This window comes from Neolamprologus multifasciatus, chromosome 5, assembly GCF_963576455.1.
Source record: "Neolamprologus multifasciatus chromosome 5, fNeoMul1.2, whole genome shotgun sequence".
In the NCBI taxonomy this organism is placed as follows: Eukaryota; Metazoa; Chordata; class Actinopteri; order Cichliformes; family Cichlidae; genus Neolamprologus; species Neolamprologus multifasciatus.
In genome coordinates, this window is record NC_140443.1 from 19,285,288 (window position 1) to 19,312,397 (window position 27,110).

General features: G+C 40.2%; 2 protein-coding genes and 1 pseudogene across 3 annotated transcripts; 1 reads left to right on the top strand and 2 right to left on the bottom strand.

Annotated features, from left to right (window-relative positions):
* Nucleotides 1–1,437: 1,437 nt before the first annotated feature.
* LOC146518442 (inter-alpha-trypsin inhibitor heavy chain H3-like) lies at nt 1,438–26,717 on the bottom strand (annotated as a pseudogene). The gene is made up of 20 exons (XR_014873957.1): nt 26,583–26,717; nt 25,252–25,412; nt 25,015–25,120; nt 24,600–24,762; nt 24,393–24,503; nt 22,436–22,564; nt 22,212–22,328; nt 21,932–22,100; nt 20,464–20,574; nt 20,127–20,308; nt 19,843–20,022; nt 19,630–19,751; nt 14,833–15,128; nt 13,664–13,699; nt 3,257–3,316; nt 3,077–3,184; nt 2,831–2,999; nt 2,133–2,281; nt 1,867–1,951; nt 1,438–1,750 (listed from the first exon to the last, which is right to left on the bottom strand). The product of XR_014873957.1 is annotated as an inter-alpha-trypsin inhibitor heavy chain H3-like (transcript).
* On the top strand, nt 5,453–9,591 carry LOC146518443 (uncharacterized). Its single transcript, XM_085158475.1, has 2 exons — nt 5,453–6,379; nt 8,047–9,591. The coding sequence occupies exons 1-2, from the start codon at nt 5,786–5,788 to the stop codon at nt 8,371–8,373; spliced, it is 921 nt and encodes a 306-aa protein (XP_085014601.1). The 5' UTR covers nt 5,453–5,785; the 3' UTR covers nt 8,374–9,591.
* LOC146518444 (uncharacterized) lies at nt 9,844–11,510 on the bottom strand (the record flags this gene model as incomplete). The annotated part of the gene is made up of 1 exon (XM_085159244.1): nt 9,844–11,510. A coding segment is annotated over one exon (894 nt), but the record flags the coding sequence as incomplete, so codon positions are not given.
* Nucleotides 26,718–27,110: the final 393 nt, after the last annotated feature.

Consider the following 27,110-nt stretch of genomic DNA (forward strand, 5'->3'; position numbering starts at 1 on the left):
CAAGTCCTGCATTTCACCCTCTTTTTGTTGTAAGAGCAGTCTTAATGTCTCTATCTCCTCCTGGCTACTTTCCTGGTCCTGAACAGCTGGATCCACTGTTTCATTCACACCTTGTTTTTTATCCATTTGTATGTCACTTATAATGTCCTGGACATTAAGAAGTTCTGACATACCTTCGTCCTCTCGGGTAGCTAGCTCTGTGTGTTCAAGGTGCTTAACTAAATGCGAGACTAGCTGACTGCGCGTTCTATTAATCACAAACTCTTTTCCTGGTCCTGAGATTTGAAGTACATCACATAATTTAGTCAGCTGCTCTAAAGTCAGTTGATACAGTGTTCCTTTAATCTCCAGCTGTAGCTTTTCTAATTCAGACTCCATGTTGTCAGAGGAGTTAGCACAAGCAGTCAGTTGAGAAATGATCAGACTTAGTTGGCTTTTACTGCCCCCTAGTGGCCACTTTTTCACTTCAGGATACAGACACCAACTTAGGTCTAGCGATGTCTCTGCTGCTTTACTATGCTCCCTTCTGATACCTGGGTCGTCTGGGGGGGATGATCAACAAGAGGATTTCTCTTACAGGTCAGGGATGGTCCTCGAATCAATCATCCCAGCGGTGCCTCCAAATGTTGTGCCCTTAAACAGGGGAAATAGTGAGGAGAGGTGAAAGAATGGCACAGACACGCAGCTCTCACTCTCACTCGTCTGTATTGAGTTTCAGAAGCTAAACAGATAGTAACAAAAAAACTCTTCACACAATATGGCGGAGTAATAGCGAAAGCTAGCATACACAGTAACAGAGATTAGCTGAAACTTCTCAACCAAAAACAGTCCGCAATTCACATCTTTTGCTACAATGAACAATGATAACAATGTAATAATCAACAGTAACACACATTTATACAGGTTTGTCCATGACAGTTACCTTAAACAGGGGAAATAGTGAGGAGAGGTGAAAGAATGGCACAGACACGCAGCTCTCACTCTCACTCGTCTGTATTGAGTGAAGGAGGAAGCGCGCGAACCCACCTACTGGAGCCCTGAGGCATTACCAATGGATCGATGCACAATCAACCCAGGCAAAACTTTCACTACATATCTCCCTCTATATTCCCACTGCATATTCTATTCGAAAACAGTCAAAGCAACAAATAAAACATTAATAAAGGCATCACATGAAACGTAAGGAACAGAGATGTACAACTCCAAAACTAATCAAATTTATGATCCACCACAATTGCACCACACTTCTCTCCATTATGCCTCCTACCAGAGTGCAACCAAGGCAGCTGAAACTGCCTTTTGAACTCAAACAAGGACAGCACTGCTGTGTAATTATTTTTTTTATTATTATTATTTAAAGAGCAAACTCTACATTCTGTCCTCTTTTGCCAGCAATAACAAACACCCCCACACACAAAACACTCCTTCGACACAAAATTTTTCCTGCAGTTTTGTGAGCTTTAATGTTGACATTGCGGGTCAAACCTGTGTATTTACCAGGACTTTGTTACCACAACAATCTTTTCATTTGTGATAAGCCACAGTGTTCTGATAAAGATACACGAAGACAATTTGACTTTTTAATTATTGGTAAAACTAATAGAATGCATGAAATTATATTTTCCATCATACAAATCAAAGTTGTGCAACATAAAAATCGGTCAGTGGTCTCTGCAGGGCAGATTCAGCAGACATAAGCCAGCAGGTCATTGTGAGAGGAGAGACAAAGCTATAGTCAACAATGCTGTCACTGCAAAAGAGACCAAAAAAGTTAATATATCTTTGTGTTTAGGACTAATTATGGAAATCTTAAACAAATTAGCTTTTTATATGGTGAAAATGAAGACATAAATATGAAATATTTACCTTGTAACATCTATCTCCTGGTTTTTAATTGTTAGCTTTGTGACAGGAACTTGATGTCCTTCCTCGTAAACTACTGGCTCTAGAACTGGAAAAAGAGAGTGAAAGATCAAAACATGAACTGACCAGTAAGGTGGTACTTTTAGAGAAAACACTATAACCGGGTGAAAACTTTGATTATATCGTTAACCTGATATGAGCAATGCAGCATGTATTTCCCAAGTAATGCATACAGCATTGAGGTAAAAAATATCAGCCTTTTCACTCACCTAAAAGTCCTTGCGTGTTGTTGGCCGAGGGATGCTGTCTTAAAACTGGCCAAAGGAATTTCTGACCATTTTCCTCATGAACTAAGATGACCAGGCGCATATCTCCAGCTCCAATGTCTATTTCCTTGTTGCGCACAATCACTGTTACACTGGGGGGAAAAAACTGACTCAATGGCAACTTTTCAAAGATAGAACCAGACCATCAGACTGCAACTCTATTGAACAAATATTGATTTTTTTTTTTCCATCCTGGAAGATGCAACAAATCGAAGGAGAACGTGAGAAAGACGTGTCTATCACTGAAAATATTTTAGTCCACTTTTGTGAATGTAAAATGCATTTTTGATGTATTTTGTGTAATCACATGAAAAAAGCTATTCACAGATTTATAGCCATGTTCATATAAAATGTTCCTTATTAAATGCCTTTGATGTGGGGTTGTGACGTTTGGTGAGCTCCTGCCATTTTAATTCCTAATTGAATAGATTATTCTTTTTCCTTCCAAATAATCAAAGTGCTCCTCATCTGAACCTTTTCCTAGGGTCATACCAAGTTGAGAATTGACACTTAGTAACATCTCAATAACATCTCATTTATATGTAAGTGTAAAGATAAAATAGATCAAGTTAGTTCTCTGCAGAAGGATATTCCAGAACAATTTATTATCTAGTTTCATACAGACAATACTGCACAATTACCTTCCTGCGGTGGTAATATTCTGCCCAGTGTGATGTGTCACTGTCTGTCCATCTCGTACAGTGACCTCTTTGGTGTCAATCTCAATATGCTGGTCACTTTTGAAATGTATTACAATTCTGTTGAAGCCTCCGTTTGTAACTGAATCAAGCTCACCATTCACGAAAAGCTCTGGAACAAAAGAGCAAAGAAACTAAAAATCAACCTACAAACAAAATGGTCACTAACTAAAAGCTAACAATACAGACCTCCACTGGGATGATGAAGAAGTTTAAGGAGGACAGCTCCTCTCACATCAAAGCACACTGGAATAGTTTGTTTCTCAGCTTTCAACAAAAACCTGTGGAGAAGAGGAGCTAGAAACACACAGAGTTAGTATATGAAAAATATTTCACATATTTTATTGACTTCAATGTGCAATAGAATACCATCAGTTGTTTTCACAGGAACAGATGCTGTAGGTAGGAAGAATACAGTATCCCCATAATCTGCAAATACATTTGCATAATGGTAGTTACTTCAATCCTCGCCACTCCATCTCAGGTTTATTAATTGTCTATAAAAATTTTAATTGTACTCTTCTGAGCACAATTACCCTCATTTGGAGACTTCTCACATGAAAACCACAAACATATGTGTCAAAATAGTAATAATAATGTGTCACAAATAATAATAATAATAATAATAATAATGATGATGATGATGATGTATCCCAATAATATAATAAAGCTGTATAACTAAATATAATAATAATAATATAACTAAATCTTCTACTCCAGGTTGTACAAGGCTTGAGTGTCTCCCCACACTGAGTCTCCCTGCGCAAAAAACATCCCTCTTAAGTCCTGCTGCATTGACAAAGCAATATATAAACGCTCATAAAATGAAATGACTCACACCATCTCTCCACTATCATCACAACATAATGTTATTACTTTCAGTCAGTTTACCACAATACCACTGAACTGAAGTCTTGCGGGTCATAATGCACCCACATTATAGCTGTCACGTTACTGAGTCGTATACCCAGTATTTGTGTTTCAGCTTCTGGAATTATATTCTTTGATTATTGCTCTTTCATGTTTTTGGGTTTCTTTAGTTCTTAGCGATCTTAATCTCTCTATCTTAGTGTTTATCTCAGCATGTGTTTAGTCTCTGTTCTCATGTTTTCCCTGTGCTTTTTCCCTGTGTCTCACATCTAGTGCTTTTGTATTTCCTCTGTTCCAGAGTCTGTCATGTTTCATCACGTAGTCTGCGTCTACGTGATGTCATGCTTCCTGTTTTATTTTGATAGTCTTTGTCTAATGTCGGTGTATTTTGCAAGCATTAGGCTTGCAAGATGATTCCTTTTGAGCTGACAATCCCGTGGGAGGCAGGCTTTGAGGGTGCCGAAGAGAAGAAGCTATTTGAGTACTCTGACCTGGCGGCTAAGTATAGGGAAGCTGGCTGTAATGCCTTAGTATGCCCAGTGGAAGTGGGGTGTCGGGGCTTACGAGGTGGCTCAGGCAGTAATGACTTGCTGTCAGGATCTAACGGCGCCCTGACCGGTTGACCTGCCAGTGTGTACATTTATGTGCGTGTGTATGTGTGTCTCTCCTATCGCCCTGTCTTCCCCTCCGGCTCCGTTGTCATGTGTTAGGAGGTAACCTAGCAACAGGCTACCTCCGACCCGGAAGTGCTGTCGCCCGGAGCTGCCGCACCTGCAATCAATCCACCAGCTAGTGATGTGTGATACCACTGATTTTCTTTCCGATCCGATACCAAGTAATATTCAGGGTGGGATCGACGATACTGATCCGATACAATACTTTGTACAAAAACTTATTTTATTTATTGTATCGCACATTATAGCATCATAATGATTACAGGACATCAGATGTCTTGTTCTTATCACTTAATAATGCATCATCATATAGAAATAACAAACTGAAGTCGTGCCTATTTGAACACCTTGCCTGCCTGCAGCACTAAAGGACTCCGTGAGAGACGTCTGTCTCGCCCTAGCAGCACCTGTCCCTGTCCTTCTCTTCAGCTCGCCTCAACATACGCTTGTCATATTCTGTGATATGATTTACTCTTAGGTGTTTGACAAGGTTAGTGGTGTTGCCACAACCATACATGCCAACCCTCCCGATTTTTTCGGGAGAATACCGAATTTCAGTGCCCCTCCCGAAAATCTCCTAACTTTATTAATCCCTCGGGAGGGTTCCTCCGGGGTTTTCACACAGCTGAATAAACGTCAAACAGAAAACTGATTAAACAGAAGTGTGAGACGGTCGAGAGTTCACGTCAGTGCCCGGTTATATTTTAGATAGCAAGGAGCAGATGGCAGAGTTTCACTCCACCGAGGGAGCTCGTGCCGTACTACCCGGCTTTCTTTAGACCGCGAAGGCCGAGTCCTCAGGTGGAAGCAGCCTCTTAATTTGGACACCCCCGACCAATAATAACGGTGACATTTAACATATTTTATCTGATAAATAAACCCTGTAAAATGTATTTACCCCCCCCAAACAGCCCTTTTGAATGTGTCCCTAGTATGGCCACAACACCTCACTCTTGGAGCACTTTTTTGCCACATGTATCGCAAACCTACGGAGCCCCGCAGGGGACATGGGAGAAAAAAAAACAAAAAACAAAAAAAAAACTCGGGATCTCGCAAAAGTCCATACCATACACCTCCAAATCAGCACTGAAACTTTAGAAACAACCACAGCGATGGAGGACACACACCCATTTGAGCGATTCATAGATTTTTACTTTGAGCTTGGACTAAACTATAAAGACATTAAAACTGTGCTTTGCAGTAGACACAGTTTTCATATAAGCGAAAGACATCTGAAGAGAGTTCTTAGCGCAAGGGGACACACTCGCCACAAAGCGTACTCTGACCTGGCCGTCTTGGTTGAATTTATAGACAACCATTGCAGTACTCTGGGCAGCTTCACGGATACCGATGGATGTACGCTAAATGCAGGGAACATGGACTACGCGTGAGGAAAGAGGATGTGCGCTTGGTTTTGAAGGAGCTGGATCCCCGAGGCGTCGCACTGAGGCAAGCAAGACGTTTCAGGCGAAGGAACTATTTTTCAAAAGGGCCGAATTTCATCTGGCACATGGACTCCTACGACAAACTGAAGCCATATGGCATCTGTATCAATGGTAGTATTGACGGTTTCTCTAGAAAAATAATCTGGCTTAATGCGTACACAACAAATAGTAATCCGAAAGTGATCGGGGGGTATTACATAGAAGCGGTGCAGCGTTTAAAGGGCTGCCCTAGAGTTGTGAGGGGCGATCTTGGAACTGAAAATGGCCATGTTAGAGGCTTTCAGCGTTTCCTTGTGCCCGTGGCTCCTAACGACACCCTTGAGAGTTACTTGGAGGGAGCAAGTACCGCCAATCAAAGGATTGAATACTGGTGGCGTTTTCTTCGCAGCCAGTGTCTGGAGTTCTGGTTATCCTTATTTGCAGACATCAGAGACAACGGGTACTTTGATGGTGGGTTTCTGGACAAAAACCTCCTTCAGTTTTGTTGCATGGGACTCATCCAGGTGAGTTAATAAAATATGTTTTGTTGCGTGTATGGATGCATGCGTGTGTGAGTGAGAGATAAAAGAAACTGAGGAAGGGATAGAGAGGTAATACACGAAGTACTGTGAGAGATGAGACCTGTGCCAGGTTTAGGAAATGGAGAGACTTGCAGGAAGAAAGAGACAAGACAGGGAGAAGCGGTTGAGAGGAGCAGGGAGTAAATGAAATAAAAAATTGTGTAAATACTATAATTTAGGCTTAAGCAATCGGCCGCCTTAAGGAAGAGCTCAACAACCAAGACTACAGTAACATCCAGTGTTGGAGAGTAACGGAATACATGTACCGCCGTTACGTATTTAAAATACAAAATATGAGTAACTGTATTCCGTTACAGTTACCGTTTAAAAAGGTGGTATTTAGAATACAGTTACTTTGTTGAAATAAATGGATTACACGGCGGTACTTTCCTGTTTCATATTGTGGCGGGTCAGGACTCTTTGGGTTTTGTTTGACAGCTAAGTTCTGTTGCTCCCGGCGGCAGCGTTATGGTTGCCATGGTTACAGGGTGACGCTCTCTCTCTCTCTGTGTTTCCTGGGTGAGAGAGGCCTTTTTGTTGTTGTTGTGCTAAGCTAATAGGCAGAATGCTACAGGTATAGCTCTAAAGAATGTAGCATCATAGGCAGTGTAGTCCGTGCTGCAGGGAAAATGGACTGCCATACCCCTGATGTGTCTGTGAGCGAGGGAGGGAGAAAAAAAAGTACGAGCTGTCATCTAGCAAAAACGGGAGCTGGAAGCATGTAAATATAATAATAACCACTGCAGCCAAGAAGAGTGCCTGACGAGCCCAGTTGTAAGTAAGCTATTAAGACTAGACTGTACACCGTGTTCGTGTTTTCCTCCAAAAACAATAAGTTCCGTTGGAGCAGCCTTTCAACGCCTCTCTCTCGCAAGCAAAGTTGACCCAGACAACAAAGTAAAGCTATTTTTTGGCTACGACCCGACACAGAACCCACCGTATTAGCCAGAGGTCCCTTTATTATGGTTCGGAGCCACGGACCTTCAGTAACAGTAATAAATCACAGCAATAGTACATTCACGTAGTTGTAAACAGCATGATAATATATTAAGTAATCCAAAGTATTCAGAATATGTTACTCTCATTGAGTAACGTAGCGGAATACGTTACAGAATACATTTCGGGTCATGTAATCTGTAATGGAATACATTTTAAAAGTAACCTTCCCAACACTGGTAACATCTATGTTGAAGATGTTGACATGGCATATGAAAATTTCTTATCTATAATATTAACTATTTACAATTTGGAATTATTTAGATTGGAATATCCAAATAACTTACAAATACAAAATACAATGATCAGTGACATAAAACAAATTGATTATTATGAGGGGAGTAGATGAGACAAGCAGGTAGTAATAAGACTAACAGTACTAATGTAAGATATCACAGCATAACAGTAACCGTAGTTAGTGTGTGAAACACTTGTACAGATGACATTAGGTAAAGTACATGATTACAAAAATTCGCATGATTGTTTAAAAATAATAAATTGCATAAATATAAGAAACCTTCCTCTCAGTGAGTGAGTTGTCTCATCGTGATCTGCGTATATGTATATACGTACATGCGATCACATTTCTTAAATTTCTGTATTCTTTTTAACAGGATGAGCTGGATGACACTGCACAGGTTTGGAATACACACTCCATCAGGCCATCAACAAACATCAATATCCCCAGTGGTCGACCTAATGTAATGTATACATTACCTGAGCTCTACGGGACAAGAGACTTCCTTTGCCCCACTGAAGAAGAAGATGTTGAAATGTGTAAAACTGAGTGTGTTTTTCGACTGACCAAACCATGTGACCCCGATGTATATGAACTGTGCAATATCATCATGACTGAGTCCCATCTGACTCCACCAACAGACCCATATCAGGCTGTGAACTTGTACATGCATTTAAGAGAGAACATCATGGCATTAGTGTAAATTGCATACACTGCAGCAGAGAACATTTCTCAAAATTGACCTGTGCTATATGTGAGAAAGCTAACTTCTGGATATTAAACAGACTGTAAACTGTAAGCTTTCTAGTACACAGTCATTTATGAGAATATCTTATATAGAAATATTTATTGTTGTGTTCCAGGAGGGTCAGTGAACTAAAGTATAAAGGGGAGTCTCTGCCTGTTAATAATATTCTGAGTGTTCTTTAGCACAAAAACATTGTAATGTTCTGTCAAATGTTATCAAGTTCTATGTCTATGTGTATTACTTCGAATTACTTTAACTGTCTATTTGGCTTGATACATGGATCAAAACATAAGACACGTCTTAATTTAATGTGTTAGGAGTTTTAATATACAGTGTTTACTCAGATAATGGTGGTTTATGTTGAGTATTTTGTAATAACTTTTAAATGGTGAGTTGGTTTTTATTTACACCATCTCTATTTGTTAATGATGGGAATGTTTAGTTGTTTATGTTGGCTAGAATACAGTTTAAAATCGAAGAGATATTCTATTATGCCTTGTTGCTTTATATATATTATAACACCAACTGTCACACTGGCAAGCTACATGAAATGGTACTAAGGGGCATCATAATCTGAGGGGGGGCACCTTGGCATTTTTCTAAACTCAAGTTTCTCTGTCTAAAAATATAATTATTTCATGTCATTTTTGCTATTTTTTTTTAACTATTTATTCTGATTCCAGACGAGCTTTAGTTTTTTAATGTTGGTTAAACAAAACTGAAAAAATAAAGAACTAAATCGAGACCTTTTGAACTCTTAGAATTTCTAATAGATATAAACATTCTTTTTTGGTCACTGAATTTATCTGAAGCTTATTTTATCAGCTGAATAACAAATTCTTTGCACCCACCTGTTCTGTTGATGAACAGCAATTTCATTCGAATGCTATTTTTGCAAAACTCACCACTTCTGAAAGGATGATATGTGTTGTTGAACTACCGGATAAATAAACTGAAATCTAATCAATTTCTAATTGTTTTTTTTGGACTATGTAGTACAGACAACTAAAAAATTGCAAATGACAAAAGCATATCGACAACATCTGTGTATTGACTGCCTGTGTTCCCAGGCACTTTAATTTCAGAGAAGGGTAGACAGAAGTGCATAATCTGTCAAAAATATAGCAATATTTTATAATTAACCATATATACTATTTGATCTAATTAGAAATCCTGGCCTACAATCTGATAATCATTGCTTGGTAATTTGTAATTATATAAGACAGTATAAAGAATTGTGAATCATCTGTATGTCACATTATGGCAAAGTCCTTTCAAAAAAGATAACTTGTGATGGCAATATGCTTTTTAACAAAACAACTAGTAAACATTTCAGAAGCTAATCAAGGGAAAATAGGACTTATTGTTACAAGATGATGTTTATAGGCCACATCAGCTTTAAGAATTTGGAAACAGGATCTTATCGTTAACTTTCAATAACTTTTTTCGCAACCATAGTGACATTCTTTACTAATATTAATGGACCTTTCACCCTAAAATCAAATTTACACATTTTTCTGTTCGCTAGCTGTAGTATTCGTTAATCCACATTGTTTTAGTGTGAGTTGCCCAATTTTAGAGATATTGACTGTACAAGCCTACCCTTCTCGTTTCACATGGTACTTAATGCTTAGTAGCAATGTCTTTATGTAGACCTTATGTAGCTTCATGTAGTTTTTCAACAAGGAAGAGATCTCTACAGCTAATATCTCCCAAAACTAGGCAACTCACGACAAAACATTCTAGATGGATAAACAGCAAGCCAATGTGTGTCACTGCAGGGTATGCAGGTGTGTTGAGAGAATGTACCCAAAAGCAGACAAGGAGAGAGAGAGGACACTGAACTTAAAACAAAAGCGAGCCTTTATTCTGGCTGATGGCAGGAGTAAAAGGAAACAATGATAATGTGTACAGCAGATTTTGATGTGATCTGTCCCTCTAACGCTAAACACAAACCTTGTTTTCAGCAGAAGTTAAAGATGCGGTCATTTTCAAAGAATTTTAAACAATAAAGAGTCCTTGTGAAATCTGAGCTAACATACAACTAAACCATCAGAAAATTAAATTTGTGACTGCTTATTATACAGCTGAATATATCAAATGCTTCAATGACAAATGAAACAAGACAGAATTTATGAACTCAAGGATAATCATACATATAACAATTACAGCTGTAACCATTAGTACACTCATCAAGTTCAAATGATGTCCATTTCAAAGTAATTGCTGGAAAGGACATTGTCGAACTCTGTGCGAAATTCAGGATAAGAACTGTAAGTGCATGGCACTTCAAGGGTAGCTCCACAGGTGTGAGCAACAGGTCTTCTGTTGAGCCCAGTTTCAGCATTAAAGCACACCAAAATTTTGTCAACACATATCACAGAAGATCCTGTGCAGAAGCGCAGGATTTTTTCAGCTTTGGTTTCATCAGCGTTTTTAACATAACGCTGAAGATGGTTAAAGGTTGTCTGTTCTCCGTGAGACAGCATCAATTTTGTTGTTTCAAATAGCTGCACTAGTCTTTTGCCTGTGGCAACAGCTGATCTCTCAACAGGAGGGAGATAGTTGAGAAACGATGCAATCAGAATGTCTACATCAACTGAGTCCATTCCGTGGATGCAAGCTAAAATGAAAGCCTTTGACAGCCTCACTGGAAAGACACCATGGTCTAGTAAGCCTTTCACCCATATCTGCCCAACTGCTTGCCATTCAGCCTCACTAAAGTCTGGTCTCAGCCTTGGAACTCGTTCATTTTCACCTTCACACTGTTCCAAAAATTGCTCCCAAAATGCAGTGTAAACCTCCCTTGACACCCCAGCATCATCAACAGCATTTTCATTTACAAAGTTCATCTTTAAAGTCTCATTCAGAATGCTACTGTCCATAAATACAGCCAAAAGATCATCAACAACTTTTATCCTGCGAATTGATACATGTAGGGGGCTCTGTGGGTCTCCTGAATTTGATGGGGAAAGTTGGTTGCTTGAATCTAAAGGCAAACCTTGTGCGATGAAATTCAGTCCATGGTCCTGAGTAAAAGACAAAACATGCACATTCCATAAGAAATGCAAATGAATTGTACAGATTACACAATATCAATGTTCTGAAAAAGTTTGAAATTTATTTGTCTCATTTTAGTGGGCTGTACATTCCCAAACCATGGTTGCACTGACAATTTATGTATAACATTCACATTTTGGCCTGATGGATGTCCTCGTATGCCTCACAGAAAATTATACAAGTGTTCTTTACATGTATGAGAAGACTCCAAAACAATGTCTCACTGCTGTGTTATGTAAATAATTTAATTTCAAGACTAAATTTCCTGTTTAATCTTATCTTAATGTTAAACGTCTTGCTTGCCTCAGTGCGACGCCTCGGGGATCCAGCTCCTTCAAAACCAAGCGCACATCCTCTTTCCTCACGCGTAGTCCATGTTCCCTGCATTTAGCGTACATCCATCGGTATCCGTGAAGCTGCCCAGAGTACTGCAATTGGTTGTCTATAAATTCAACCAAGACGGCCAGGTCAGAGTACGCTTTGTGGCGAGTGTGTCCCCTTGCGCTAAGAACTCTCTTCAGATGTCTTTCGCTTATATGAAAACTGTGTCTACTGCAAAGCACAGTTTTAATGTCTTTATAGTTTAGTCCAAGCTCAAAGTAAAAATCTATGAATCGCTCAAATGGGTGTGTGTCCTCCATCGCTGTGGTTGTTTCTAAAGTTTCAGTGCTGATTTGGAGGTGTATGGTATGGACTTTTGCGAGATCCCGAGTTTTTTTTTTTTTTTTTTCCCAGTTTGTTTTGCGAGATCTCGCAAAAGTTTTGCGAGATCCCGAGTTAGTTTTGCGAGATCTCGCAAAACTTTTGCGAGATCCCGAGTTAGTTTTGCGAGATCTCGCAAAAGTTTTGCGAGATCCCGAGTTAGTTTTGCGAGATCTCGCAAAAGTTTTGCGAGATCTCGCAAAAGTCCGTCTTAATTTTTTTTTCTCCCATGTCCCCTGCGGGGCTCCGTACAAACCACGTCTCGGCTGTTTGTGGAGGTAAAATACGTCCGCACATGACTCCAATTACGCTCAGCCATTGTTGCGAGTGCGCACGCCAAGGGGCTGCGCGACATTTATACAGCCTTATTTCGCACATGACTATGAAAGGCGGAAGAGGAAGTAGTTCCTTTGAATGTAGACAATCCGAATGTTATAGTTTCTTTCCACTGTGTTCCTGTTAATGATAAACTACAAATTTACTCTAAATTACTAAAATATCGATATTTTAATGTGAGAATCGATTCTAGAACATAAATGATTGGTATCGGAGGAATCAATATTTCAGGATCGATCCGCACATCACTACCACCAGCTGCTGCCAATCAACTACCATCTTCAGCAGGGCTACTTAATGGTGTGGCTGAGGGACAGACAGCGCTGGAGTATTGCACTAAGCCTGGTAGTGTTTTCGAGCCGCTAGTGTTATTGAAGTACTGTCTGATCTACGTACTCATTTTGCTGTCGTGTGTGTATTTACCCAGGGATTGCCGGAGGATTGATGGACACAAAGGAAGCACTTGGAGGAGAGACGAGCACTCACTACAACGCACGAGCTTAAACGGAAGGAAGGTTGCACATTTGAACTGTTGTCACCTTGCTGCACTGTAAATAAATGCACTGTCTTTATTTCTGAACTCCGCGCCTGAGTCCACTCTTTAACAACCGTGACACTTGCAGGTTTTACACCATCATGTGTAGTGATCTATATATATGATGCAGGACTACCAAAGAGAGGCAATTTGCATTCAAATTTACACCTACCATGGGCAATTTAGAACCACTATATAACCCCAGCAATTGCTTCTCTTTGGACTATGGGAAGAAGTCCGAGTAACCAGAGAGAAACCATGTAAACATGGGGCGAACATGCAGAATCGGTGTGTTTACCAATTAGACTGGTAACCACTGCCAGTCTGTTTGTGAGTAATTCATTTAGTCTGAGTCTGAGTGTAACTGTTTGAAGACAATCTGCCTCCTACTAACGAACCTGTTAAGCTGCCTTGTGATTGAAATTAGTGATCAAAAGATCGTGTTGCACAGTTAAGGTGTTCCACTTATAACCTCTAAGTTACTAGTTGGTCACCACAACTGCTTATTGTATGTATGAGTCAATTGTTAAAGTGTTATTTTCTGTCTAACAGAAATCAGTTTCACTACAGTAACTGTTTGACATGTTTTACCTATATCAAAATGAACTATACCTGCTTCTAAATCGAACAAGTCACTGTCCCTGGATACTGAAGAGAAAAAGAAAGGGGAAGAAAAAAGACCGTCATTAATTCCTAAACAATCAAAGTAGTTATTGTGTTAAATCTCTTGAATTGAAGCTGAACCTCTGCACTTCAGCCATAATCCACTGTGGTAGGGTGTAGAGACATTTTTTTAAAGGATCAATGGTTAAGGAAGATGGTGGAAGAAGATGGATGGATAGATGGCTCACTAATAAACACCTATGAACTTAACTGTATCAGTTGTGTCAGTTGTGTCAGCGGCTAAGATGAACATGCGTATGGCTCAATACATGAGTGGAGCCTAGAAATGCAGAAGAACAGCGACTGATAGAGGCAGCCACATAAGACTGAAAGACCAGACGAAACAGCAAAAATCACTGTTAAGTACAGGATTAAAAACTACAATACAGTTCTGCATTTGCCTGTGAACCCCCTCAGCTAGATCATTAACAAGATTGGCTACAGATAGCAACAACAAAATGGAGCGATTGTAAGCCACCTCCTCTACATACAAGCTGTATGCCAGGAATGAAAAAGACAAACTCATTAACCCATACCACCTGGATATTTACAGTAACAACACTCCATGTCATGTTTTTTTTTTATTCTAGTGTGAATTAGCCAGAAGATACTGTATGAGTCAATTGTTAAACTGTACTTTCTCACAGGAATAAATTTCACCTTAGTTACTGGTTTTGAGAGCCTCTTCAGTGAAAGTGATAGTATGTAGAGACAAAAATTACAAAAAAAGTGACCTTGAAACATCATCTATAAACCTAACTGTTGTGACAGATGGAGAAATTCAGCCATACTGTACTTAATTACGTTTGTCTGAGTGTTAAACATTGTTTAGCATTTCATTAATTCCAGTGACCATTAACTACTAACACTACTGTCCAGATCTCCTACAATTGCATTAATTAAATATTAAATAATAACTGATTCTCTTTTATGTGGCCACAAACGAGAATGAAAAACAAACAAATAAATGAATTAATCAATTTAAATTATGTTAATACACTGTTAATGCACCTCATGTCACATGACTTAACTTAAATTTAAATCTAGGTTTTTAGGAATGGTGAAAGACTATTTAAATATCTAAATTAGGTGATAGTCAAATGTACTGTGTTACTCACCAGACAAGACAGGGGGGAAACTTCCATAACGAACGTTTGTTCTGTACTGCAGACCAGGAAAAATACCACGACCCCTTCCACTAGCACCAGTAGGTTGTCTTAAAATGGGATGGCCTCTAGAGAGCGGCCTTGTTTGTGATGTTTCGCCTTCCTTTGGCTTATGAAGCAGATCAGTGGTCTCTCCCAGGGGTTTTGTGACCACCATGGATGTGAGAGGGGTCACAAAACTGTACTTCAGTGACAGCTCCAAAGCCGCCTCCTTCACTTTCTCTTTCTCGGGTCCAGATAACTGAAGTCTGTGCCACAATGTATCAAATAAATATGATGGTTGACTTAGAAGTGGAATATGATTAAGTCATTTGTTTTTAAATTAATTCATATAATTTGAAAATATTCCCAGCTAGTCTCTAATCTTTTAAAGGCACTGCTGTATGGGATGCATCTTTAGAAACCTGAAAGATAATGCTAATTAAAAACATAGGTAAAACAGATCAAATAATATACTATCTGGTGCAAGATAAACTGGAGAACTGATATCAGAAGAGTTGTGTCACCAATGGGTTCAGTGATTGTTTTGAACTCATTGGTTTTGTTTTGGCTTTAATTATAGATTGTTAACTTTTTACAAAGTTAACACTCAGCTGGGTTAGGGTTAGTCTTAGGCTTTCCTAGGCTAGACCCCCAATGCTAACCAAGCCTACTGCAGATATGAGTGAGAGAGATAAATATAAAGCCATACTGGTTTGGACGTTGCCCAGATTAACATGGTCCATGTCAGGTGTTGATGAACTAGGGCACCCTGATGAAAAGTGTGCTACTGGAACAAGACGGCATCAGTGGGCAAGAGATTAAAATATGGCGCTGTTGGAATGCTACTACGCAAGTAACCCCAGTGGAAGGAGTTACATGAATAGGATGAGGGACCTATGGAATCTTCAATACCCAGCGTCCACTTTGATGGCGAAACAACTAGAAGCTCAGCGTTCCAACATTTGAAAGAAGGGACTGATCTCATGGCTAGAGATTGATGAGGTGCAAAACACATGCTACTGCAAGGGGAAGGCAAGATGACAGTTCTTGCCTTCCCCTTGCAGTAGCAAGGGGAAGGCCAGCAGTGCTGACCCCCTTGCCAGCAGTGCTGGCATGGTCTCTACACACAGAAAATCTGTGTTGCGCACAAAAAAAATCTAACCTGAATTTAAATTCAATTAATACTTTAACAATTCTGTTTTGCAGTGTTAGTCAGTAAGTGACTAGCTGCTCCCGTATGGGATTAGAACGATACCACCTTATCCCATAGTCCAGCCAATGATGCAATTCACATTCGTATATATGCAGCTTATCAACGTCGTTAACAGGCTGCTGTGACAGCATCCTTATGTGCTGACACCGGTGTTTTAACCAGCAAAGCGGCTGGCTGATGAGGAGTGAAGCCACGTTAATGACGTGTACAACCATTGGAGATGTGAGCAGGACAGATGGAACAATTGACGGAAAAAGTGTGGACTTTATACCAGTTTTTAAATTGCGTTGATAGGCCACGTAAAACCAGAATTATGATAAAAATACATGCAATGTTTGGTTTTCTTCCTGAATTCTATTGTTGTTTATATTTACTATGGGAAGAAATGGTAAAAACGGCGTTTTATAAGGAAAACGTTCGAAAGCACTCTCTGCCTGTGAGCAAAAACAAAACCAAAAAAAACCCCCACCCTTTCCTATTGGTCGAAAAATGTACCATGTCGACCAATCAAAAAATGATATGGCAACATGGCATTTAGTTGTTTAGGAAGGGGGGAAGTTTTGGAGTGATGGTGGTGGTTCGAGATGTGAGAGATTTGCCACGTTTAGCGCAAATCTTGTGTAGTTAGTGTGTAGTGTAGTCAATAGCTTTGTTGTGTGTGTCAGAACAATGAGGCGACTGCTGAATGTTACAGGTGTTACAGGAGTGATACATCTCCTGTTGTCAGGCATGCAGGTATCAGGCTGTTGTTCTCCTTTATCTCATAGTCATTATTTAAAAACACACCTTGGCTGCATTTTTAGGTAAACAGCTACAAAAAACTTTGTTGTTTGCATAACTCAGTTACTTTTTTGAAGAAGTAACTATATAATTATTTGCCCAACATTGGTCATTATATACTATATTTTGCAGACAGAGAGTTACAGGACTCTCTCCCAGACCACAGACTCATACTCATAATACAAGTCAGAGCTTTATTTTTTAGCCAACTTTTGAATCTGCCAAAAGGTGCAATGAAGATGGTGCCTAGGAAGTACAGCAAGCTGTCCATACCTGAGGTCTTGGAGACTGCCAAGCAAACACTCACAACTTTTGGCCATCTGCTTGAAGAGATACACCAGAGAGATAGAAGGCAGGAGAATAAACCAGCTGTTCTCGACAGAACCAGCCATGGTGTACTCTCAGTGGCAGGGGAACAATATGAGAACAGCACCACCAAGGCTGGAGACGGTGCAATAATGGAATACTGCAATATAATATAAAAGAATGCAACCTGTAACAGGAATGCTCACTGGCTAGTGGACCTAAGAGCAAAAACAGCAACCTCCCTCAACAGGGACCAGTAACGATTACAGTAGTAGACATCCAAGAAAGGGTCTTCAGTATTAAGAATTGGACAGCACCAGGGCCTGAAATTGTTCACGTCTACTGACTGAAGAAGGTGACTGCACTCTAGAAGCATCTGGCAGCACAAATGAACCAGCTGCGAGTCAATGAGACACACCCAGAATGGCTAACTGAAGGCCGGACAGTCCTGATGGCCAAGGACCACCCAAAAGGTCTGGTCCCATCCAACTACTGACCAATAAACTGCCTCAGTACCAAATGGAAGCTCCTGTCAGGCATCATAGCAGCTAAGATGACTAGGCACATGACTCATGAGTGGGGCACAGAAAGGAATTGGCAAGAATACCAGAGTCGCAAAACACCACCTACTGGTAGACTGAGCAGGCAGTTGAGACTACAAGACTAGGGTGACCAACCTGTGCACTGGCTGGATTGATTACAAGAAGGCCTGTGACTCAATGCCCCACGCCTGGATCCTGGAATGCCTAGAACTATACAAGATCAACAGGACCCTAAGAGCCTTCATCAGTTACTGTGGCGTACATCACTAGAGGCCAACTTCAAGCCCATAGCACAGTGCAGGATCTACCAAGGAGATGCTCTGTCCGCACTGCTGTTCTGGATAGGCCTGAAACCCCTCAGTGAAATCATCAGCAACCCTGGGTACAGATATGGAATATGGAATGGAGCAATCAGCCACCTCCTGTATATGGATGAGATCAAGATGAATGCCAAGAGTGGAAGTGACATCGATTCACTAATCCACACCACCAGGATATAAAGCAATGATATCAGAATGTCGTTCAGAATGGAGAAGTGTACTCCGATCATAACAAAGAGAGGAAAAGTAGTCAGATCTGATGGGATCAAACTACCAGAATGCAATCTTGCAGACATAGAGGACAGCTACAAGTACCTGGGGATCCCACAGGCAAATGGGAACCATGAAGAGGGCACTAGGCAAGCTGCAACCACCAAGTACCTGCCGAGGGTCAGGCAAGTCCTGGGGAGTCAGCTGAATGGTAAGAACAAGATCCGGGCTATCAACACCTATGCTCGGCCCATGATTAGGTACCCTGCTGGGATAATAAGCTGGCCAAAGAAGGAGATAGAAGCCACTGACCTCACAATGAGGAAGCGCCTTACCATACATGGATTGTTTCATCCCAAGTCTAGCAGTGTCAGCACCACAATCCAGGATGAGACATCAAACCTCCACAAATACATCAGGTATATGGCCCCAACCGAACACGTGATCAGTGATTACCTCAGGCAGCAGAAACCCAAGAAAGAGGAGGAAGAGGACGAACCATCATGGAAAGAGATGGAACGTGCACGGTATGTACCACCAGCAAATAGAGGAGGTGGCTGACAACCAAAAATCCTACCAGTGGCTGGACAAAACTGGACTGAAAGACAGCACAGAGGCACTAATCATGGCAGCACAGGAATAAGCTCTGAGCACAGGATCCATTGAGGTTGGGGTCGATTACACCAGGCAAGACCTCAGGTGCAGGATATGTAAAAATGCCCCTGAGACAATCTAGCACATAACAGCAGGGTGTAAGATACTAGCAGGCAGGCCATATATGGAACTCCATAACTAAGTGGCTGGCATAGTGTACATCTGTGCCGAATATGGCCTAGAGGTCCTGACGTCAAAATGGGAGAGGCACCCAAGGATGGTGGAGAATGACCGAGCTAATATCTTGTAGGACAAAATGGTGATGGCTAACCAAACAGACGGTGGTGGTAGTGGTGGTAGACATAGTGGTGGTTCTTCAAACAGAACAAGACAGTCGTAATGACAGATATAGCGGTTCTGAATGACAGCAGCATCAGGAAGAATAAACACGAGAAGCTTGAGAAATACCAAGGGCTTAGAGAAGATTTTGAGAAGATGTGGAGGGTGAAAGTAACAGTATTCCCAGTGGTAATTGGAGTACTAGGTGTGGCTCCTAAGCTAGGCGAGTGGCTCCATCAGATCCAGGAACAACATTGGAAGTCTCTGTCCAGAAGAGCGCACTTTTTTATTAACATTTAAAGATGTTATTTCAAGCTCAGTGAAATTCTGCAGGTTTTTTTCCTCAATGTGTTCAATTTGCTGTGCATTCAACAATTAATTAATTTCATTTATGCTGCCACATTTTTGAAAGCTGAAGTTTTGATCACATGAGGAAAGATGACATATACAGTATTATACTCACTCTTTGTCTAGAAGCTGTTTAACTGTGAGGTACGCCCAAACCCTCTGGATATGGTCATCAGATACTGTTCCAGTGGATTCCACAGTTTCATTTGGATTCGAGAATATTATTCTTCTATTACTCTGTAACAATTTAAATGCAGTGTAATACCTGTTGACCGACAAAACGGTTTAAGAAGAGTATTCCTGATGAGTCTTGTGGATTGATTCTTACTGAAATGGCCACAACTTGAGGGGTGAAGGTTTCAATGTTATTATCTGTGATCTGTCCGGCCACCACAATCTCAGAACCATTATAATACTGACTGAAGTTAGTCTGGGTTAGATTGATCCCACCCACATAGATCATTGTCACATCTGTCAGTAGAGGTGTGGCCACCTCTTCATAGAAACCCTGTTGACATACAGTGTGGAAGTCATACAAATCATGCTCATATTTTTTCTTTCAATTCTCAGGAGTTTCAAATCACAATAAAAGAGTATATATAATTGAAATACCTTCAGCTGTAAATCAGCATCAGAGTCTTCATAAATCCGTCGTGCCACACCATTATTTTGCAACGACATTTTCTCGAGGAAATTTAGATTAACATCAAAACCAAAACCGAGACAGTACAGTGGGAATTTGCCTGCAATTGCCTGTTTTGCATTTGACTGGATTTTCTCCAGATTTGTCACCCCTGAAAAGACACAACGACATACCCAGTTCAGCTCAGAAACAATGTAGTCTCATAATTTATAATAAACCAGGACTTTTAATCACAGTAAGCTCACTAACAACGTAATTTCATGAAATATTTGTGTACATTTGTTTACAGATGTGTTTTATCATAACCTGAGGTTGGGTCTCCATCTGTGAGAAGTATAAGGATAGATGCTGAACCTTCTCTGTTATGTGCATTCAGCATACGTGCTCCTTGCAGCACTGCTTCATTTATGTCTGTGGCTGAAATCCAACATCAACAAAAAAAGTTTCAGTACACTGTTCATTGGCCAAATGTTCATATTTCAATAGGGGTGGCCGGTATAAACGGTATATGTTAAAAACTATATGAATTTGGCCAACGGTAGAGATTTTGACTATTTTGCTCTACCGCGATAGCACATGTTGATGGTGCCATCAAGCTGCGCCTGTTTTGGTCAAAAGCATCACAGCAGCTGCAAACAATATCATCTGCAAATTATGCCGGGCAACAGTAATAGCGAAGAGATGAAGCATGTTTTTCAAAATGAGGAAAGCCAAAAACTGTGTTTCCTCCAGTTCCGTATCATTTATTTATTAATGTTAAATTCTCTCGCAGCTGCTCTATTCCCATGTTGTTGCAGTATATTAATCACTAACCTCGTATTGGGGCTGGATTATCTCAGTTGTTCTCCTGACTGAAGTTTGAAGTTACAGCATCCTGCTATGCGATTGCATTTGTCCCTAACCATCAGGAACCCTCCCGTTAACTTTTATAGAGTGGAAAAAAGTTAGTGTTCATGTTCCAGCTTCACTGTGTTTATGTTATGCTAACAAAGCTGTGTCGCTAGCGATCACGTACCACATCATTATATACCAGCTAGTCCAACTTCAGCAACCCTAAAAAGTCACTGCTGTTTAGTTTTGTGTCTTCCTTTATGTTGGAAGTGATAGCAGAGCTGTACGTTTTAATTTTTTCAGAAATCTCTCAGTCAGAACATGCTATATCATGTTTAGGGGGAAACTAGTAAGATAATTACCTGCTAACTTCTAACTCCATTAAACTGAATAGATTCTGTTTTCATGGATGCCTAGATGTTAAACTTAAGTGTTACACCTGGTAAAGCAGCAACGCTGATGATTTTATTAAAGATGAAAGAATTTTTTAACTCCCAGTGATGCCGCAGTGTTTGTTTGACTTTGGGACCTGAAGTGAACAGTTTTTGACCCAGATTACTCCGTGAGGCTCCAGACTACAGTAGCTGTAATGCTCCAACAATCCATCAAGCAGTGCGGCTTCATAGTTTACCAAAGTCGTACTAAAACATTTTTTGGCAGATTTTTGAGTATCGTGTAACACATAAAATTGGTTTGAGGTCAGCAAGCACAACCAGAATTCATATATAAGGCGCACTGGATTATAAGGCACACTGCCAATTTGTGAGAAAATTAAAGGATTTTAAGTGCGCCTTATAGTACGGAAAATACGGTATACAGAAGAAAAGAATATATAGCGATATATATTGTTACCGCACATGCTTCAAATTATACGGCAATATGGATTTTGTGCCATATGGCCCAGCCCTATATTCCAAAATATGTATTCAGTGTAAGATCTCACATCCTCTCTCTTGAATATTGCGTGCAAAGTTTTTCGCACTTTCCAGGTTTTTGCTGTTGGCCTGAACGAGTTCCCGCTTCCAGTAAGAAATCCTGTCATCAAAAGTGATCAGACCAAAGTAATCATCTTCTGCCAGATCATTCAGAATGTGGACTAATGCAATCCTAGTCTGGGTAAGAAAACATAATTTACACACATTTTTGTTAGTTAAAATTTACAAAAAAGAAAAAAAAAGTATAAAGCAATATAATATATGCAAGAGACCCTTCAAATACTTTACCTGCTCAATTTTTCTGCCATGCATTGAGCCACTTTGATCAATAACAAAGACGACATTTTTTGGTATCCGAGGAAGATCAGATGGTGCAAAATGATGAACAAAGTACCTGTCAGATTTCTAAGGTGGAGTTGGTTAAAAAAAAAAACTTGATTGGTTATAGGATTATTCAAGAAGCTTTATAGCCCAAATCATACGGTTTGTGTTGCTAAAAGACCAGGGTTTACCTTGATGTGTCCCAGTCCATTATCCCTGTTAACATCATAAACAATAACCAGATCTCCATTCATACCCTGATCTCCACAGCTGTCACACATTTTCTGTTGGTCGACTGTTGGATAGAAATATACCCACGCCTGGAAACAGAGTGAATCACAGAGTTTAGAAACTTCAAAGAGAGTGATGTCAGTGATTTTATTTTCTGCTTTCCGTTTTGGTCTGTTATTTTGTTTGGTGAAAATTTTTAATGAAACATTGTCAGAATTATGGTGCGTACACACCGAATGCAATAGAAGCAACCAAAGAGTCAAGTTTACATGTAAAATCAATGGAGGAGCGCAATGAAGCGCGACTGCGGGTTCCGTGAAAAATCAGAAGCAGATTTCCGTTGCAAAAATGCTTTCGAACAATTAGCGCGACGGATGCGTTTGAAGCGCAAAGTAAAATATGCGCTGCATTTTATGTTGTGCATTTTGGTCATTCGTGCTTATCGCATCTGCCGCTCAAGTTGGAAAAATCTGAACTCCAGCGTCAAGTCGTGCCACAACAACCAATCAGGTGACGAGTGTCAGTGATGCTGTGACTGAGTGAATGGTGTCAAAGCATCAACAGGACATGGATACTGATAAACACCGTGGCTAATCACCCCGAGCTGCATGACACCAGCTGTTTTCTATACAGAGACAGGAATAAAAAATAATTAAACATTAGAAAGAGGTTAAACTATTTAGACAGGAAAGCTCTTAAGAGGTTTGTGGGTAACTCTTAAAAGAGCCGTTGTGGCTGCAAAGGCCCCGCTCTCTCTGTCGAGAAGTGAGCCATAAACAGCTTCCTCACCTGGACACCCAGGCCTGATGGATTCACCATAGCACGTCCCACGCCGCTCACATATTATAAACTTTTACTAACCGCAGAGAGATGGACTGGCGCTCTGCAGGTGGGATTGAGTGCCTGTAGTTGGTGTCTAGGCAGAATGCTTGGACCGACGCAGGACAGCAGCTCCTCAAACTGAGTGAGGGACAGACGTTGGTACCGCTGAAAGCGGCCGTCATCCAGATGCAGCTCCTGGAGCAATTGGTGAAAATCACCGAACTGCTCACGCTTGTGGAGGACTTGACGGACCCAGGTACGGTGAGGACGTCCTTTACGCCGCTGCTCTGCTCTCCACAGAAGATAGGGAAGGGAGACTCTCTCTTTAAACGCTAGATCAACAGCTGCCATCTTGCAAACATACCGTCTGACACTTCCTCGCACATTTCCATTTCACGCAAGTGAAAATTGCATATTTTAAAGCGCGACCAGTTTGCTTTGGACGCGCTTCGAGGTACGAATGTGCAAGGACCAGCTAGGGGCATGTGACGCTTTTTGGTTGCTTCTATCGCATTCAGTGTGAATGCACCATTACTAATTTATCGCAAATAAACACCACATGACTTTACATACGAAGAGTGTTGGAGAAGCCTAACCTACAGATATGTATTCAAGTACCAAAACTTTAAACCAGAGGTCACTAACAGGTAGACCATGGTCCAGGTTTTGAAAACACACTAGACAATTGAATGTGTGTCAATACCACTCAGCCAATCAACTCTGTGTATAACAGGTGGTAAACAGCGGACTGTACAACAGCTTTTGGGCAATTACAAACTGCCCGAAACAGCATTAAGAACTGACCTTTCCACTTTCTGAATACAAATGGCTCCTGAGACAACTTTTTCAGGTAAGTAGTTGAAAGTAGCCTTATGTATATTGACCATGTTTGGCTCCACACAAAAAGCAAGGCAGTTTTGTCCAAAGTGAACATAATCAAACTAATCATCAATGAGCACATCCACATGTGTATGAGAATTTTCAGCAATCATATGCTCAGTTCTATGTTGTGTGACCAAACTTATTTCAAACTGTGTGTTGTGAGAACACTCATGTTTTTTTTTTTACAATTTTAGAACTGAAAAATTTCTGTACCTGTTTATCTGCATGTGTTTTGGTGATGGCATTAGCGAGGGCTTTGGTGCTTAGGCCTCCTTTCACATCGATGAAACTGATGCCAGCTTCCTCTTGAATGTGCACATCCACCTGGTATTAAGTACAGTAAATATAAGATCTAGTCATGGCTTACCTCAGCATTGTTTTCCTAAACAATCACTGAACATATAGCAATAAGACAGTCACCTTGAAGTCACTGACAGGCTGCATGGGTCGAGCATGAATTTGCAGCTCGTACTTGCCATGAGTGCGTTTCATCAGTTCCTCATATGTGAGTTCAAAAGTGACCTTTTTGTGAGCAGCCACAGTTACAGAGGTCTTAAATTCCTCCAGTGTCCTCCCTACAGAACTAAAGCAGAAACAATAATCATTTCACTAAATTACATTTTATAGGAGGTTATTGCTAAAATGAGAACATGAGTTTTGAGTAAATTAACTAGAGATATTTTGCCACTGAGAAAATATTTGTTTAAATAATTTTAAACAAACAAAGATGCAGAAGAATAGAGTTTGCAAGAAAATATGAGACAGAGAAACAAAACAACTTGTTTTGTGTGACAGATTTTTATATGTGAAATTATAAATGAATGAATTTATATACCTGACAAGTCCAGCACTTTCACCACGGGACACAGCTTCAGAGTACTGCTGCTGAGCTTGCTCCTTAGCAATTCACAACACCATCATAAACCTGGCCATCGATAAACCTGAAGAAGACCAAGAAAAGCCCTTGTGTAAATGCACACACTACTGAGTATCCTGTTATTTGTTTTTTATTGTAGAATTCGTTATTTGCAAAAGTCTCTGGATGGTTACACATTATTTTAACTTCACACACATTCGAAATTTACTGATGAAGGCATTCTTGGGGATCCGAACATGAAATTCAATTTCCTTTGACTCGTCCATACGATTGGCCACACGGCTTGTGATGACAGTGGTGGCATAACGACTGGTCACTGTGGAGTTGATGTGAAAGCTGTAGACGTCCCAGTCATCCTGAGCAAAAAAACACAACAACAAACAAACAAAAAAAAAAACCTGACAGGCTTAACAATTCTCATTGACTGACCAGTGTTTGAGCACCCGCTCCTTCAAACATCTCTGCATGGCCCTGATGTCATTGACTGATTTCACTGGTTCATTGCCAGGTGTTTTGAGTTTTTTGGACTTTGAGGTTTTCTTTTTTTGAATTATCTGTTTAATCCTTGGTATGTTTAATGTTTACATTCACTTTTTACATTCTTTTGTGTGTGTCTCCTATATGATATACTTAACTGACATTTTTTATTGTAACAACCAATGATTTATACAGGAAAATAATGACTATTAACAAGGTTGCCCAAACTTTTCATCCCACTGTATGTATATATGTATATATATGCATTTATTTATTTTCAGCTTCCTTTTTCACTTTATGCTTTAGTGTTGTATTTTTGCAATAACCTAAATAAACAGCTCACTTTTAGTTCCCCCCTGGCCTAGGCAACTCCCTGGAATTGCCATGACCCCCCTGTCTTGGCCCATGGCTGGGCAAAGATGAAAACTGTTTTTGGACCCCATTGTTTTCCTTTTGTTCCATTCATCTTATTAGCCTCTGTATGTCTGCCTTTTTCCTCACACTCCTCGCACTCAGGGCATGACAGTTTTTCACATGAGAAGGGGGGTTAATCTCCTAGACTCTGACTGTGTAAACAGAATTTTCCAAAGTCCAACAAACATTACAGTGTTACATGTTTTTTTTTTTTTTTAATGGACGAGAATAATTAACTTAATGGAACAGATCCAATTTTGCCTTAACCTAACACTAAACAAAACAATTATAACCCCAATCTGTATGTTAGTTTCATTTCTAATTTGAAGTGTGACTGCTAGTATTAATGTGTAAACTCTTCACAACATTTCTAATACAAGACCACACGCATGCACTCACATGTGACACATATGAAAAGCAAGCACAGATGACACAGAATCAAGAGAATCTTCAAGAGCTCGGTGTTCAATTAACAAAAAGATGTTAAGAAACACACAGAGACAAAATGAGAGTCATCTCAGATATCTTTGAGAGATCTGTTAAACTGAAACATCAGTGGCATTGGTAAGATGAAAACAGAAAGATTCTGTTCTCTTGAAGTGGTGCTGTATCCCTTTTATGTATTATAACCTTACCTTGTTTGGCAGTGTAAAGGCCAAAGCCAGCAGCAGCCCAAAGAGAGCGATTTGCACCACAGTTCTCTCCATGATGCCTCCCACAAGAGTGCAAACACCACAGCTGGAACTGTCTTATGAGCTCGAAACACGGACAGCATTACTGTGTATGTGTGTGGGGGTTTCAAGGGGAAATGGCTTCTTTCCTCTTCCACTGACACAAAACAAAGCTTTACTGGTAATGCTGAGAGTGAAACCTGTATGCTTTACCAGGACTATTACTACAGTTTTTTCAGTGATGCATAATTGATACAGCGTGACATGCAAAACTGTTTTTCCAGATTTAAAGTGAGAGAAACATGAGGCGATTGTTCAAACAGAGGGTCCTCTCTGTGGAGGTTGTGATTTATGGTTTAAACAGTATTCCAAGAATCATTGACAGAAAATATTTATAGAACACAGTTATAAAAACAATTGTTTTCTTTCTATTTTCCTGAACTATATGACAAAGTTCAAATGAAGGATGTTTGTTTCTCATTTTTCTGTCGT